We start from the raw sequence: 14,494 nt of genomic DNA on the forward strand, positions 1-14,494 counted from the left end.
TAACAGAAAACATTTGTGAAGATTTTAATTGGGACATTTACTGGAAAACTCAGATGAGGACAACATGGAGCATTAACTCCTTGGTAATTAATCCTACATTTTGCAAAGACAAAAGTTTCAGGAAAGATAAGCAAAATATTAGGAAAACCACATAAAAGTAATGACCAGGACCTGCAACACAAACTACCCTAACACAAATCAGGAGCCTATGTGAAGCACAAACAGTCTTTACAGTTAACCTGCATGTGGATAGACACTCTGAAGACAGACTTTTACACTGAATTGATTTTGGCACCAGTGAAAAACGATGGCTTTTCTTCCCTCTCAAGCTCATTTCCTGTAATGCCATATAAATATATAAGATTTTAATAGTCTAGGGTTTTTTCCACAGGGCTCCCTGAACTGTGTGTTTAGCTTTGCCAGACTAGACACTGAAGAGTGTCTTCTCTCCCTTTTACTTCCACACTTTGAAGAAAAAAGACCAACTTTTACTTTTCTTACCAGAAGAAACAGAATCATAGAATCATTTAGGTTGGAAAAGGCCTTTGAGATCACCAAGTCCAACTGTTAACCCAGGACTGTCAAGTACACCACTAAACCAAGTCCCTGAGCACCACATCTACGCGTTTTTTTAAACACTTCCAAGAATGCTGATTATATATAAAAGGAGTTCTTAGGAGATACTAAACAGAGAAGGATGTACATAAAATCCAAGCCTTCAGATCTGCTAAAAAGACCTACCTGTTCATGGTACAGCTTTCTTACTGCCTAAATTGAATGCAAATCTCAAAATTCTACATCCATCTGCAAGTCCTGCTCTTGTACAGCCGTACTTCAGGGACAGTTACCTTCTCCTACCATGGAGACAGACAGGAATTAATTTTTGCTGACTTGCTATCATAAAGTTTTATTACAACCTTAGGGTGTCCTCAATATGCATCCAATCCTTATAAACATAGATAATTTGGACAAGGTTATTCAGCTCTTCCTAATAACATTCCATTTTGACACCTGGCAAGATCCAATTATTCTCAAGTCTATATTAAGTTAGCTACACAGTAAGGAAATGCATATGAATTTGCATTTTTCTGAAGCCCAACAATGCACTCTCTTCTCCAGGAGACAAACCAAACAGCCTCTGGCCTCAGCGCTTAACAAAAAATTAGGTCGGTTTCACAATCAAGACTGTTTTTAAGCCCCTAGATTTGTAATTCTGAATTACGTAAACATCTAAACCCACTATTTAATACAGCTTAAGAGTCTAAAGCATTTCTTATAAAACTATTTCAGATGAAAAATAAATATCTGTTGTTTGGAGTTCATTCAAGACGCTAAACTTAAATATCATTCATTCCTCTTCCAGGGTTCAAAGCGCAAACATACATTTACTGTAAAGCAACATATGTACTTTACCTAGGGACAGGTGTCTTCAAGTAAGAAAAAGTATTTCAGTTACACATAAAAGATTTCAGACAGGACTTTTATATTAAAATTCTTGTATGTGTAACTACTATCACAGAACAACTTTAAGACATCCCTTCATATGTATTAACATAAATATCACCACCCAGTCCAATAAAATGGTACCAAACTGGCTTTAGTTTTACACCTGTCCAGCTTTAACAGTCAACAGCTGCGACTCAATGGTCAACTGACCTTTAGAACATACAGATCAACAACAACAACAACAAAAGTTTATTGTTTTCATTATTCTTAGGCAGCAAACTCTCTGAAGTCTTTCAATAAACAAACCCACATGTTATGTTGCTGGTTCTATCTTGTCAACCTCTTCCTTCTTCGGACCCTCCTCCCGGCTTTTGCCCTGCTGCATGGTGTACACCGATGGGCCTATCCTTAGGATCTTCCCACTGCCCAGGCACTCATCACCCTTGTAGAACACGGCAAACTAGAAGAAAAGCACAGGAAGTCTTCTCAGCAGCTGCAAATGGCATGGTGAGCAACTGCACACTGTTCAAGACCTGCTGGACAGCAAGTGTATTAATTTATATTTGTTCTGACTAGAAGTTTAAAAAGACAAAAAAAAAACCCAAAATACAGAGGATTCATTTGCTCACATGAGTGTAAATACAAACACGGTGGAAATTCCATCATAAACTTCTACAAGATTATCTCAGAGCTCTTCAGTTACTGAGGTGGAATGGATTGTGCTGGGAAGCTTCCTTTCCCAAAGGGGATGACATACGTAACGTCACCTGCATCTTCACTGGACCTTCCCCAGACAATTGTGCCCAGGCTACAGCGGCACTTCTCAAAATAGGAAGGGGACCAAGGACTACCAGAGCAGACCATCTGGAAGGAAGCGACTCGGGCTCCCTGCTGTGCTCAGCAGGTTCTTGCAGGAGAGCAGGAGCAGAGACCTCCTGGCTTTGTCTCATTACCTCGCAGTAAAGAGCCTGGCTACAGGCTCAGCAGCTCCTGGCAGTCAGGGGCTTCTCATGCCCATCACCAGCTCTGGCTGGAGTCTTCTCAGCTCACTCCTCTGAAGTGTATCCCCCTCTCCGTTACAAATAGTTCTCAGACAATTTCCCTTCTGATGTATCCCACAGGCCCTCAAGTTTTGGGGAGGGAGAGCGAGGGTAGAATGTATGCTGGGAGAAGGCATGCAGAAAATGTCTGAGACTGCTGGTTTACAACGTGATGGAGTATCTATATATTCTCAGCGTTAAAATACATCACTACACAGTACCTCCTCTCAGTACTGTTCCGGGACAATGAAATTCACTGGACACAGATCCTCACTAAACAAACTTGAACACTAAAACCATATCAAGCAGCCAGTTACCAAACGAATGTCTTTTAAAATCTATTTCTTGAAGACAACAACAGATTCCATTTCTGCGTATACAATTGATTATCAGAGATGTTTTCATGTGCTTCTAAAACTTTTAAGCCAGTTTCTCAGACTATATGAATAACAACAGTTTCTACTTTTAAATGTTCTCCTTCAAAACAGCTGATGATTAGTCAAAATAGAGCTAAGTGCTCTCACAGGCAAACAAATTAACTATTTTGCTCCAGCTATTTTATTAGCCAGATAAGCCAAAACACAAAAAAGGAAAGAAAATAACTTATAGTAACTCACCTGTCCAGGTGTGATAGCTCTTGCTGGCTTCACTAGTGTCACCCACACACTCCCATCTTGGTTTAGAGTCAGCACACAAGGCACTAGACCAGAAAATGGCCAAACACCTGCCAGTTAATCCTTATGTTCGCATTAAAAAAGAAAAACCTTCATAGCTAGGTTAAACAGATGTAAGTTAAGATACCACCACCCAGAATTGCTTTATAAAGACAGTACAGAAACAGAAAGGCAGCCAAAATATTTCAACCATTCCTGCAAAACTACACTGAACACACTGCTACAGTTTCACAAACAGAATAAAACAAAAAAATAAAACAAGATTCATTTACCCAGTGCCATTTGGTGCCGAAACCTGAAATGACATTCCATCATTTTATCTCTAACGAGCTCTGCAGGAGGTTCCTCTGCTATCCAGTGCACTCTGTTTGTCCGCAATAGATCTCTGTACAGAGCAGGGTGATCTGTTGACGGTGCCTTAAAATACAACGTTTATTTAACGCTGATGTTTTTGCCAGAGAGCGTATAACTTGTAAAGCATGAAATACAGAAGCAGCATCAAGCTATATCAAAACAAAGGCAAAATAAGTAAGAAAGCAAGCATTTAGTAACACTTACTCAGCTTGCAGGTGGAAGCCTTTAATGAAAAAATAGGCGAAAGCAAGCCTGAATTATCTGTTAGTCTTCTACATCTCAGAATCGTGCTACTTGTATACTTCTCCCTCCAATCATATCTCTGCCTTCTTCAGGCTGAGTTCAGACAGCTATTGCCCTCATCCTACCTCAACAAGATGCTACCTCCCTCTTCTCCTGTTTCCCAACTCAGCACCTCCCCAACAAAGGCGCTGCACACACAATCTTACTATAGAGCATAAAACCCATTTCTTAGAAGTCCTGCCTGTTTCCTCTCAACTCTCATTTGATTATGACTTTTTCCCCCCCAGGCACATTAACAACTAGCAGAACACCTCTTTATAATCACATCAATATCAAATAAGAATAACAGCTGCATGAACAGCAAGAAACATTAACAATGCCAGCAAGCTGCAGAACTCTCAGTCCTCTCATATGATTAGTCATTAACACATCAATTATTTGCAGTATTATCAGTTTTCAAAATGATAAACATATTACTGGCTACTACTACTTTTCTAGAAAAAAAACGTAGCAATACATCGTAAACCAAGGTAATACACATTTTATATACTGTGTGTAAAATATACATATTTTATATACTGTGTTGTAATAACTACAATAAAAAACCCTCATGTTTTAGAGTAGAAAATGAGAGCTCAGTAGATTGGCTGATTCTTTTCAGTATTCACCCTTTATTTGGAAAAGTTCTATGCCAAGATCTAGAACAATTTTTTACTCAAGAGAAGCCAGTCTGGACAAGAAGTTTCAAATCTGCTGATGCTACACAAGCTGGGTCTTGTTTTCCCCAAGAGGAAAGCCAAGAATTCTGCCCAGGTTAGAATCACATTCTGTATAGCAGGAGTCACAAAATGCTTGCATTAGTTATTTGCAATACCAGTGTTAATAAACTTACCACAAAGACATCTCCAGTGCTGACATCTTTGTCTACAACGAACCAAGGATCCTTCAGGCCTGCTAATCTAGCCCTCTGGCCTATTGTGTAGAGGAACCAACCTAAAGAAATATGACAATGCAAAGCTGCTAGCAATTTTTCATCTTTTACTTTCAAAAAAATGTTAACATCACTTCCCTAAAACTTTGCCACTAAAAAAGAATAATGAACCAAGTTATCGTAGAGAGGTTTGTCAATTACAAAATAAGATCTACTTCAAAGTTTTCATTATTTAGATTGGGTATTAGGAAGAAATTATTTCCTGTGAGGGTGGTGAGCCCCTGGCACAGGCTGCCCAGAGCAGCTGTGGCTGCCCCATCCCTGGCAGTGTTCCAGGCCAGGCTGGATGGGGCTTGGAGCAACCTGGTCTGGTGGCAGGTGTCCCTGCCCACGGCAGGGGGGGTTGGACTAAGATGAGCTTTAAGGTCCCTTCCAACCCGAACCGTTCTGTGATAATTAATTTCAATTACGGTATTCTTAGGGTTTATAAAAGACAAACACTTCTTTATTTCAGCTTCAATTTGTGGTTTTGCTACCACTGAAGTCTTAACCAGTTTCCCTTACTTTTATGTACCAGTAGAACACCCTACTTCCATGAATTACTTGGGAGAGGAACTCAGTTCTGGCAGCTACAACTGAGGGAAGCAAAGGAAGGACACACACAAGTAAAGGAAAAGGTAAGCTGCCCATGTTTGGTGATGTCCCACTGAGCATCACTGAGGTGCATGGTGGTTTTTTTTCTGCAAAGTTTAGGTACTAAAGAATATGGAACTGAAGCACAGTCATTTCATAAGAATTAAATGAACAATGGTGTCTCAGTACTAAATTAACAGCCACTTAGTATCAACAAAGTAACCCTAATAATTATAATTTACTTTCTTGCAACACAGAACAAATTATCAAGAATCAGTTCTAGGTCAAGGCTCTACTATTGCATAAAGCAGGTTTTTCATGGTTATTAGTTATCAAACCGGGAAAAACCTGTAGACTGGTTTGGAATTTCACTAAATTTGTCTCTCCAAATATAAGCAATATTGTTCCATTTATCTAAAAGCAGTTATTAAGGTGGGTTAGCCAATTACCTTTGTGTGTTCCCATCACCTTCTTATCTTCAATGGAAACAAAGTTACCTGGTTGAGGTTCTAAATACTACCAAATAGGAAGAGATTGTTTAAGTCACAAGATGGCCCAAAAAAACCTCAGTATATTTCAGGTTCTGTCATTACAATCTCTTGAAGTTGGAAAATAACTTTTCAAGCAGCAAACTCTGCCCAAGCAGCTTACTGCCTCTTCCCTGATGCTGCTTTAGAGAGAAAAGTATGAAGGGCAGTCCCTGTCGGCAGTAATTCTGGGTTTCACTCACCCCATCCTCACTTATGGCAGGGGACAGCAGGATTCAGCCATTTGTCCCTCTCACATCCCAACCGCTTGTCAGAGCCTGGCAGGCGTAGGAGTGGTACAAAGTCACGCACTCCTTTTGCTACAGAAAGTGACTGTTTGCTGGTGGAGGGGCAAGACACCTCCCACAGGCTGCTGGCGTCAGCTTCTGGGCAGGCTTGGGACTGTGAAGGCAGATGGGGCATTGCTACTTAGTGTGGCCACAAGCTGTTGGACATTTTTCTGTGGACAGTGGTATAAACTACTACTGAAAACCAGAACAGAACATAAAGATTGTTTAGATGCAATGTTGCTCACCTCAAGAAGGAAATTTTCAAAGTTTCGTTCACCAATGAAACAGACTCCCATACTCTGAAAAGGAAACATGGCACTGAATCCATAAAAGCAGAGAAAAACATCTGAAACAATGTCTAGTAATAATCTGTCCAAGATGGATCCCTTACTCCATGTATCATAAACTATGCTAGGCATCTCATAAACAAATCCACAACAGCTGCTCAAACATAGGTAAACTAATTCTATACAGTAACAGTGAGTTGTAAGCACAGAAGAGAAATAACAGGAAATAGAACACATGTTCAATGAATAAATACATTAACCTCGGTGACTCTATTGTATGCGTATTTACAACAGAAGTACTTTCAGATTAAAGTACAAAAGTAACACAAATTATATAGTAATGGTATCATCTCTTAAAAGCTTTTAAAAACAAACAGGCTTTCCTTTTCCTTTCAGTTACTGCCTGCCTTCTTCAAACACACATTTACAGTGGATGAATATAAACACTGAAAGCAATCAGAACAGTGTAAGCAATACAATAGCTATCTGTATTACATTTTTTGGGATCAACTCACAAAGTGTTAGTTCTCAGAGAAACAATTTTTTTTTTTTTTTTTTATGAAGAGTAACTGTGGAAAACCAGTAACATCCAATTTCTGCAAAGAAATACCAAAAACCATTTATAGTGAAGAAGCCTTTAAAAGCTACAGAAAACAAAGATCAAGGGCTCCTCACCTGCTGTGATAGAAAATGCTTTCCTTAAGGCTCACAGCACCCTAACACACTCACAATTTCACCTTAGCTCTTCTGAGATACAATGGTAGACAAATTATCTGCAAGCTAAAATACACAACTAACCACAAGCTCATAAAAGTACTTACAAACAAGTAGCTATAAAACTGCTTCCCAACCTATTCCATTATGCTGCTCAGAAACAGACAAGTTGTCACAGATTAAAGTTCAAAAATTTCAGGGAAGTCTACTTCAGAGAAAAATAAAAATCAAAAGACTGTAAGTGTTACTATGCCTCTTTTTTCTTTAGCACATGATGAAGGCCATGTTCCGCTGCTATCTTCTTTACAAAACTTTTTGTTAAACCCCCTAAAGGGAAAATGGTTTTCCTCAAAGCATCCTGCGAGATCTGACTTAGAAAGAAGGTCTGGTCCTTAAAGAGGTCAGCCCCTTGAAGGAGTTTCACCGCTGCAAAGTGCAGAAAACATAAAGCATCACAACATAATCCCCTTTAATAATTCCTACAAACAACATTTTAGTTTTATTATTTCCAAATACATGTTTAAAGACAGTATTCATCAGGTTTTTCAAAATCTAATTGAAAATGTTTGGGTAATTTCTCACCACTAAAACATCAAGGAAGATACTGACTTTGTGCAATGAAGAATCTCACAAAGTCTTACGTTGCCTCATCTATTACAATACTGCTTGTGTCACTGGCAAGAACTTCCACATGAAAAACAACTTTCACATTTCACATGAAAGAAAGAATGAAGACTCAAATTATCTTAGAGTATACTGTTCTTCAAAAAGACATTCAGGTTTTCGCTGAAATCACACTGCTATAAATCAATGATCTGAGTGATCATCAGAGCTCCAATGCTCAGAGAGTTTGACCTATTTTTCTTTAAAATAGCTAAGTTTCCTGACTGCCCAGATGAAATAAAATTGGTATAATTTTCCAGTTATGTTTTGCCCACTCTTTTAAAAGAGCCAATAGTTCTGCTGTTGTACAGACTCTATTTAGCTGTTCCTTGACTCAAACAAACACTGACCACAGGCCAACAGTTCAGTCACAAGCAGTAATACAAAACTTCAGGAACAGGGCAGGAAGCCTGTTTTGAACATCACAAAACCTCTGACTCACAGCTCGTCACAGGCAGACTGTTGGTCCTGCTGGGGCCATTCCAACTTTTCAGAAATAAAATTAAAACAAAGGAATGAATAAAACCCTTTAAGTCCAGAACAAACAAATGAAAGAGGGAAGCTGTAACAGGAAAACATCACAGCAGCAGCTTTGCCTAGGAGTAGTTTGCAAGTTTCTTTCCCTCACGCTTCTCGTTACACATCAGAGCTTCATCTGAGTTTCTTTACTGCATTATGGTCCACTGCAGAGCTATTTGGGAAATCTCTCCATTGCCATCCAAGCTGCGATAGTGCCATGAAAAGAGAAATCCAAAACAGCATTCATCAAGCTGCCTTTGGTAGTGACAAGAGAGCCACTATGGTGCTGAGAACAACCTCCAATTATGTACAGCTACGGGCAGGCTTATTAAAGTGACGAGCAAAACCTGCACTGCTACTAGTACCTTTGCTGACCTGAGAATCATAGCCTTAAAAATATCTGCCCATGATGCACTTGGACTTTTCAATTGCAGTGTAGGCAGAACCTTGACCTGCCTGGGAAAACCAGGCTTCTATAGGAGAACAGAGAAATAAGGCAGAACAGTTGAATTACTGAATGAGAACCTGATTTTTTCCACTAAAATAATATACAGCCCAACTACTGTACAGAAGTATGTTATTAATTTTAACGTTTCAAAGCCTTAATTCTAAAATTCCACTTAAGCAAATTCCCATGATGAATGTTATCTACACTATATACTGAATAGCCAAAGAATACATTCCCTAAAATAAAAGAAATATTAAAAAAGAAAATTTTATTTAAGTCACAGGGATACTTGATAAAGATTTCTTGAAATACTTCTCCAGGGTACAGATAATAGCCCTGTCTCCTTAATCCACATTACAGCTCCTCCAGCATGTTGATTACTACTGAAATGCTTATTCTTACCTCTGCACCTGGCTTAGAACTCTTTTAACACAGAAAATATAATACTTGACTAGTCAGGGTATATTTTCAGCAATGTCAATCCCCTGTTTTGCACAATCAAGCTTCCACAAGGCTGGGGTTTAAATAGTAATCATTGTGTGTAAGGTCACAAACCTCCCTGACTCTGTGACACCAAATATAGTTTAAATTTCTCTTTCATATCTAGGCTGAAATATTAAGTGAAGAAACCACTTACTATTTCTAACTTCAAAACGGTTTCTGAAAAGCCTTTGTGGACTTTTAATATGCTTCTGTTGAAACACTTCCTCATCCTCTAGTGATGTCCTAGCATAATGCCCAGTAGCAATTGCATCTGCTCCTATCAAGCGAAAACACAACACACAAAGGCACATACTTGAAATTCAGTTTAAAACAGGATTATAAACATCCAGTAAGAAAAACAGAAAGCAATGAAGAAAGAAAACCTATAGAGAAGTTTTATAATGACAATAATCATACTCCTGCTATTTAAATAATGTAAACTATTCATCAGCATGCCAGCACTTGTGCTTTTGTACTTCAAGGACCACCTATGAGTGAATGGTCAGGTCAATGTACATCCCTGAATTAAATCTGTTCCTACATATGAGCAACCTAATCTAGCAGAAGACGTCCCTGCCCACAGCAGGGCAGCTGGACTGTCTGGATGTCCTTTAAAGGTCCTTTCCAACCTGAACCATTGCTATGAATATCTTTCATATGGAAAAGCAAACTTAAAACCAAGTACTTTGCAAATACTGCCACAGAGACATGTGAATTAGGCATGCATATGAACTCATGTTTTTCCCCACCTTTTCAAGAGTTTGTATCCTTTAAGCATTTCCATGGCACACAGTCTGTACTGACACACGTGAAAATGCCTTACCAAGGTTATCCATAGCATAATGAAGAAAGTAGTTGAATTTGATGTGCTTGTTACACACAATATCAGGATTAGGAGTCCTTCCCAATTCATACTCTTTTAAGAGGTCACTGTAAAATAAAGATTCAAACGTGTAACATTACTAACACTGCATGATACTATCCAAGACTGAACAACCTGTTTAAACATGACAACCGGAGACCCAGTCATAAGTGTTCCATGTTAGAAACAAAATACCCATTCAATTTTAACCTGTAAACATAACACTTGGAAGATTTTCTCCAAAGTGCACTGAGGATATGATCAAATGATCACTCACAATCTTGTAACCATGTTTGATTAAATTAATACTCCCTCAGGGGAGACACGGCCGCCCACTGTGACCATCTCACTCATCTGTTACAAAATACTTACTTTCAGAATTAAACCCTTTTTAATTTTTCAAAGTGACAGTGCAGTGGAGTTACAGAGGACATACTAGGAGTTACCAGTGTCTCAGCTGAATGTACAATAACTTAATGCCACCACAAGCAGTCATGTAGCTTAATTTTATAGATTTTTCCTGTCTTTTTTATTTCCTTCAAGAAACTCAAGTAGTCTCTCAAAGTCATACCGCAGTTTTACACTGTTGTGTGATTAAAGTGCTTAGCATTATTTGCTTGCAAACATTGGAATCATAACTAATGAAAGTAAATCAGCATATAGCGATGCACTGAGATACCAAAAGGCCTGATGACTGCATTATTTTGCTTGTCCTCAGTAGTCACTGAAGTCAAAGTGAACTGAGGGCATAGACTGGATACAAAAGAACATCAGCAACCCTAGTACGTGGTTTTACTTTTCACCTTCTGAAACAGAATCAATTGCTTCTTGCTTGCCATGTTATATGTGACATTCATAAATAGAAAATAAAGCAACTTATCTTTTATTTTGTCTAACTCCTTTTAAAAAGAAGTTCTGAATTCAACAACTCAATAATTAAATCACCTGGTTCCACCACCGAGAGCTGCCTCCCTCTTGCTGGCTCAGTACTGTACTCTTACAGTAACACAATACTCCTTTGTAAATACTGCAAGGGTACACTGAAAGCTTTAGAATAAATACTCAGCATAAAGCCAGGTTCACATCAGTTCAGAACTTCAAGTGAAGTACAGAACCAGAGAAAAGGCAATGAAGGATGCCTACTGAGTCTCTCTCTGGCGTAAAGATCTGAAACAGACTTTACACAAACCATGGGAAAGACAAGACCTGGAACAGTCCTCTTGATAAAAGGTGGTTTTGATTAATAACCCTTTAAAGAGAGATCCAAAGGAGTAGTAAATTCAAGGTCAGTGATGACAGCTAAGAAAAAGGGAGTCTGAAACAAACCAAGACACTTGCAACAGACTGTCTGGGAACACTGACTGTACTATTAAACGACAAGAAGCAAAAGAAAAGCTGATCTTCTATAATCAGACACCCCACACTCCTCAGGAGCTTTGATAACATTTACTCATTCTGTCACACCAGAAGGGAAAATTGAGTGAATGTTCCCAGAACAGAGCTGTTTGCTTCACTGACTATACAAAAATTTAGCGCTCAACCTGGTATCATTTCAACATTAAGCAGAATTAGCATGACCAGGTTATTCTTCAGTTTCTTCTAAGACAAGGTAACAACAGCATTACTTAAAGGGGAACGACGGAGATTAGGGAAAAACTTTTATGTACTTGAGTGCATAAAAGATACATTTATGTTGTTATGCCACTACTTCCCCCCTTCTCCTACCTTCCAAGAAAAGTTCTTGCATTTTTCTATGCAGAACTTTCTTCCCTCAAAATGGAACAGAAAATCTGGACACCCTCTTCAGAGAACATTTTCAAATTTGTTGCAAGTTTAAAGCAGCAAGGCTAGTTCACAATTGCTTTGTGATAAACTAGATTCAGTATATATTAATGTAAAATGCACTGCATAAATTACACACAGAGACAACAACAGCACCCCGTTACATTTTTTTTTTCTCAAGTTACAATAAGGTTGGGCCAGTATATGGGAAGCAGAAGAAATGAGCCACAACAAAGCAACTGCTACACGCTCATAACTAGGGAGAAATCTCTTAAGTTCAAAAATAACAGACATATTAAAACGAACATAAATTCTGATCTTAAATATGAATGAAAGAAAAAACGATTCAGGCTTCAGCACTTTCTCTTAACACTGATAACACCGCAATAAATTGCTGTTGCCCATGATCGGTCCATCCTTACTTTTCACAAGAACACAGTACTACACCAACATGTTGAAACACCACCCGTTTTAAACGTGTTTCTACCTGAATACTTCATTCCAGTACTCTTTCACGTAGGAAACCTGGTGAAAAGGAATATCGAGCTTCTGGCACACTCGGTAAGCATCTTCGCAATCTCTGTCAACGGAGCAAGCTCCTTGCTCGTCCAGAGGGTCCCAGTTCTTCATAAAGACGCCTGTCACCTGGTAGCCTACGAAACGAAGGGGAGAACTAATCATAAAGCGGGATTATTACAGCCCGTGTTTCCCAAGACCCGAGTAACCCCCTCCCTCAGAGGGGGCAGGCAGCCCGGTACCACAACCTGCTCCGCCTCACAGCGCGGCGCTGCACGCCAGCTAAGGGCGGCCGCAACCCCGAGCCCCCCGGCAGCCTCACCCCGCAGCTCCTGCCCCCCCCGTTCCCCCGTCCCCGCTCGCCCCGCGGGGCGCCCTGCCCGCTGCAGGAGGCGGCTGCGAGCGGGGAGCGGCCGCGCAGCAGGGCCGAGAGGGGAGGCGCGGCCCCGGCAGCGCCGGCGGAGGACGGTGCCCGGCCCCTCCGCCCTCCCGCACCCACCCACCCACCCCGGCGGCGCAGCAGCAGGGCAGCCACGGCGCTGTCCACCCCGCCGGAGACGGCGCAGGCCACGCTGCGCCCCGCCGCCAGCATCGCCGCCGCTTCCGCCCACCACGCCCCGCCCCTTCCGGCGGCCGCGGCGCGGGGCGGAACCCGCGTTCCGGTGGCGGGGCCCGGCCCTGGCCTCAGCGGGGCGCCTACCCGCTGCCCGCTCGGAAAGGCCCGTACCGGGGAGCGCCCCGCGGCGCCTCCCGCCTTCCCCCCTCGCGGCAGGGAAGCGGGGCCGGTGCCCGCGGCCGCAGGAGGGGAGGGGCAGGGAGCGCCGCATTGCTAACGCCGCCGGAGCGGCTGCCGCGCTTCAGGGCAGCCGGAGCCCTGGAACACACCCTCCAGCCACGACCCCTCCAGCCGTCCCTGAACAACAGGACTCAGACAACTGAACGGAAAAAGGAAGACCCAGACATCCGTCTCCCTTTGATCACTTCAAGGGCGCTATCACTTCTTAAGCCAAAGGCTGTGCCCCCTGGCCCAGTTGCTACCACAGAGCAATCCTGCGGCCCAGGCAGACACGCTTCAGGCACCTCCAGATGCGCAAGCAACTGACTCATACCTTGAAGGTTGGGATTTGGCTCTTAGCTGAGGACACATGAAGCCACCACCAGCTCAGTGTCTGAACTCCAGCAAGCAGTTAGACCAGTCAGACCAGTCAATAGAGGTGGTGAATCCCAGAAGCATTGAGCCAGCCAGGTCCCACCTGCCACATTCAGGTGTTTCAACTGGCAGATAACACCTGCTGGTTCCCAAGTTGTCATGGTCACACTCAAAAACCAGGATTTAGATCTGCTGCCTGCAAAAGCATACATTCACAAAAGGTCGTTCAAGGGGCACAGAACACTTTACACTTCTGCAAGCCCTTGAAGTCTAGGGCATAAATTAATCTACCTCTTTTTTAAGATATCACAAATACATCACACAAGACATGACTTTTTTTCTTAAGTGTCTCCCTCTGTTTCAATTAAATATACAACCAAGCTCATTTCTCCCCCTGTTTAAAGACTAGTTGAGGACCTGGTTTGAGTGTTGCTTTTAACTGCACAGCACTGGCTCAAAGTTTCAGTAAATGCTTCAGTTGAAGCAATCCTCTTGCTTTTCACAGAAGGAAAGTAGGAACAAAGAAAGCATAGACATTACACATCTTTATGGCTCATTTGGCAGGATCAGGTGGCATGGCTGTTTCCTCTGAGTTTGAGTCTTCACCATCTGGCCGAAGGCCTTCATTCAGAACAGTCTGACACTGAAGTTAACCACAGAAAAGGCAACTGTGCTGGCAAAGAAAGCCAGTGCCTTCAGATAAAGCCAAGGCAGCAGCCTTGTTCAGCATCAAAAAGTTTGACAAACTCATCTGAACACTTCTTCCTACTTAACACCAACAACGAAGCATCTCCAACAACCACCACTTTTTGAATTAAACAGCTGAAAATCCATTTCCCTTTCTTGATAAACTTTCATAAATATATTATGCTAGAAGTCTCTGCTCTCCAAGACATGCTTGTTGCTTCCACATTTATGGACTACTACTGTGT

The 14,494-nt window shown here is 41.4% G+C and overlaps 1 protein-coding gene across 6 annotated transcripts; it reads right to left on the bottom strand.

Moving 5' to 3' along the window:
• TRMU (tRNA mitochondrial 2-thiouridylase) lies at positions 1-13,024 on the bottom strand. Of its 6 annotated transcripts, XM_040594255.1 has the most exons (12): positions 12,920-13,024; positions 12,384-12,549; positions 10,076-10,182; positions 9,407-9,529; positions 7,393-7,565; positions 6,384-6,437; positions 5,771-5,837; positions 4,650-4,750; positions 3,433-3,577; positions 3,104-3,186; positions 1,757-1,906; positions 1-854 (listed from the first exon to the last, which is right to left on the bottom strand). In XM_040594255.1, the coding sequence occupies exons 1-11, from the start codon at positions 13,002-13,004 to the stop codon at positions 1,760-1,762; spliced, it is 1,251 nt and encodes a 416-aa protein (XP_040450189.1). In that variant the 5' UTR covers positions 13,005-13,024; the 3' UTR covers positions 1-854; positions 1,757-1,759. The 6 variants fall into 6 exon arrangements, 5 of the variants coding, with proteins under 5 accessions (XP_040450189.1, XP_040450188.1, XP_040450192.1 ...); XM_040594254.1 differs by having other exon boundaries at positions 1-1,906; XM_040594256.1 differs by lacking the exon at positions 1-854 and having other exon boundaries at positions 1,768-1,979.
• Between the last annotated feature and the right edge of the window lie 1,470 nt (positions 13,025-14,494).

This window comes from Falco naumanni, chromosome 5, assembly GCF_017639655.2.
Source record: "Falco naumanni isolate bFalNau1 chromosome 5, bFalNau1.pat, whole genome shotgun sequence".
NCBI classification, from domain to species: domain Eukaryota; kingdom Metazoa; phylum Chordata; class Aves; order Falconiformes; family Falconidae; genus Falco; species Falco naumanni.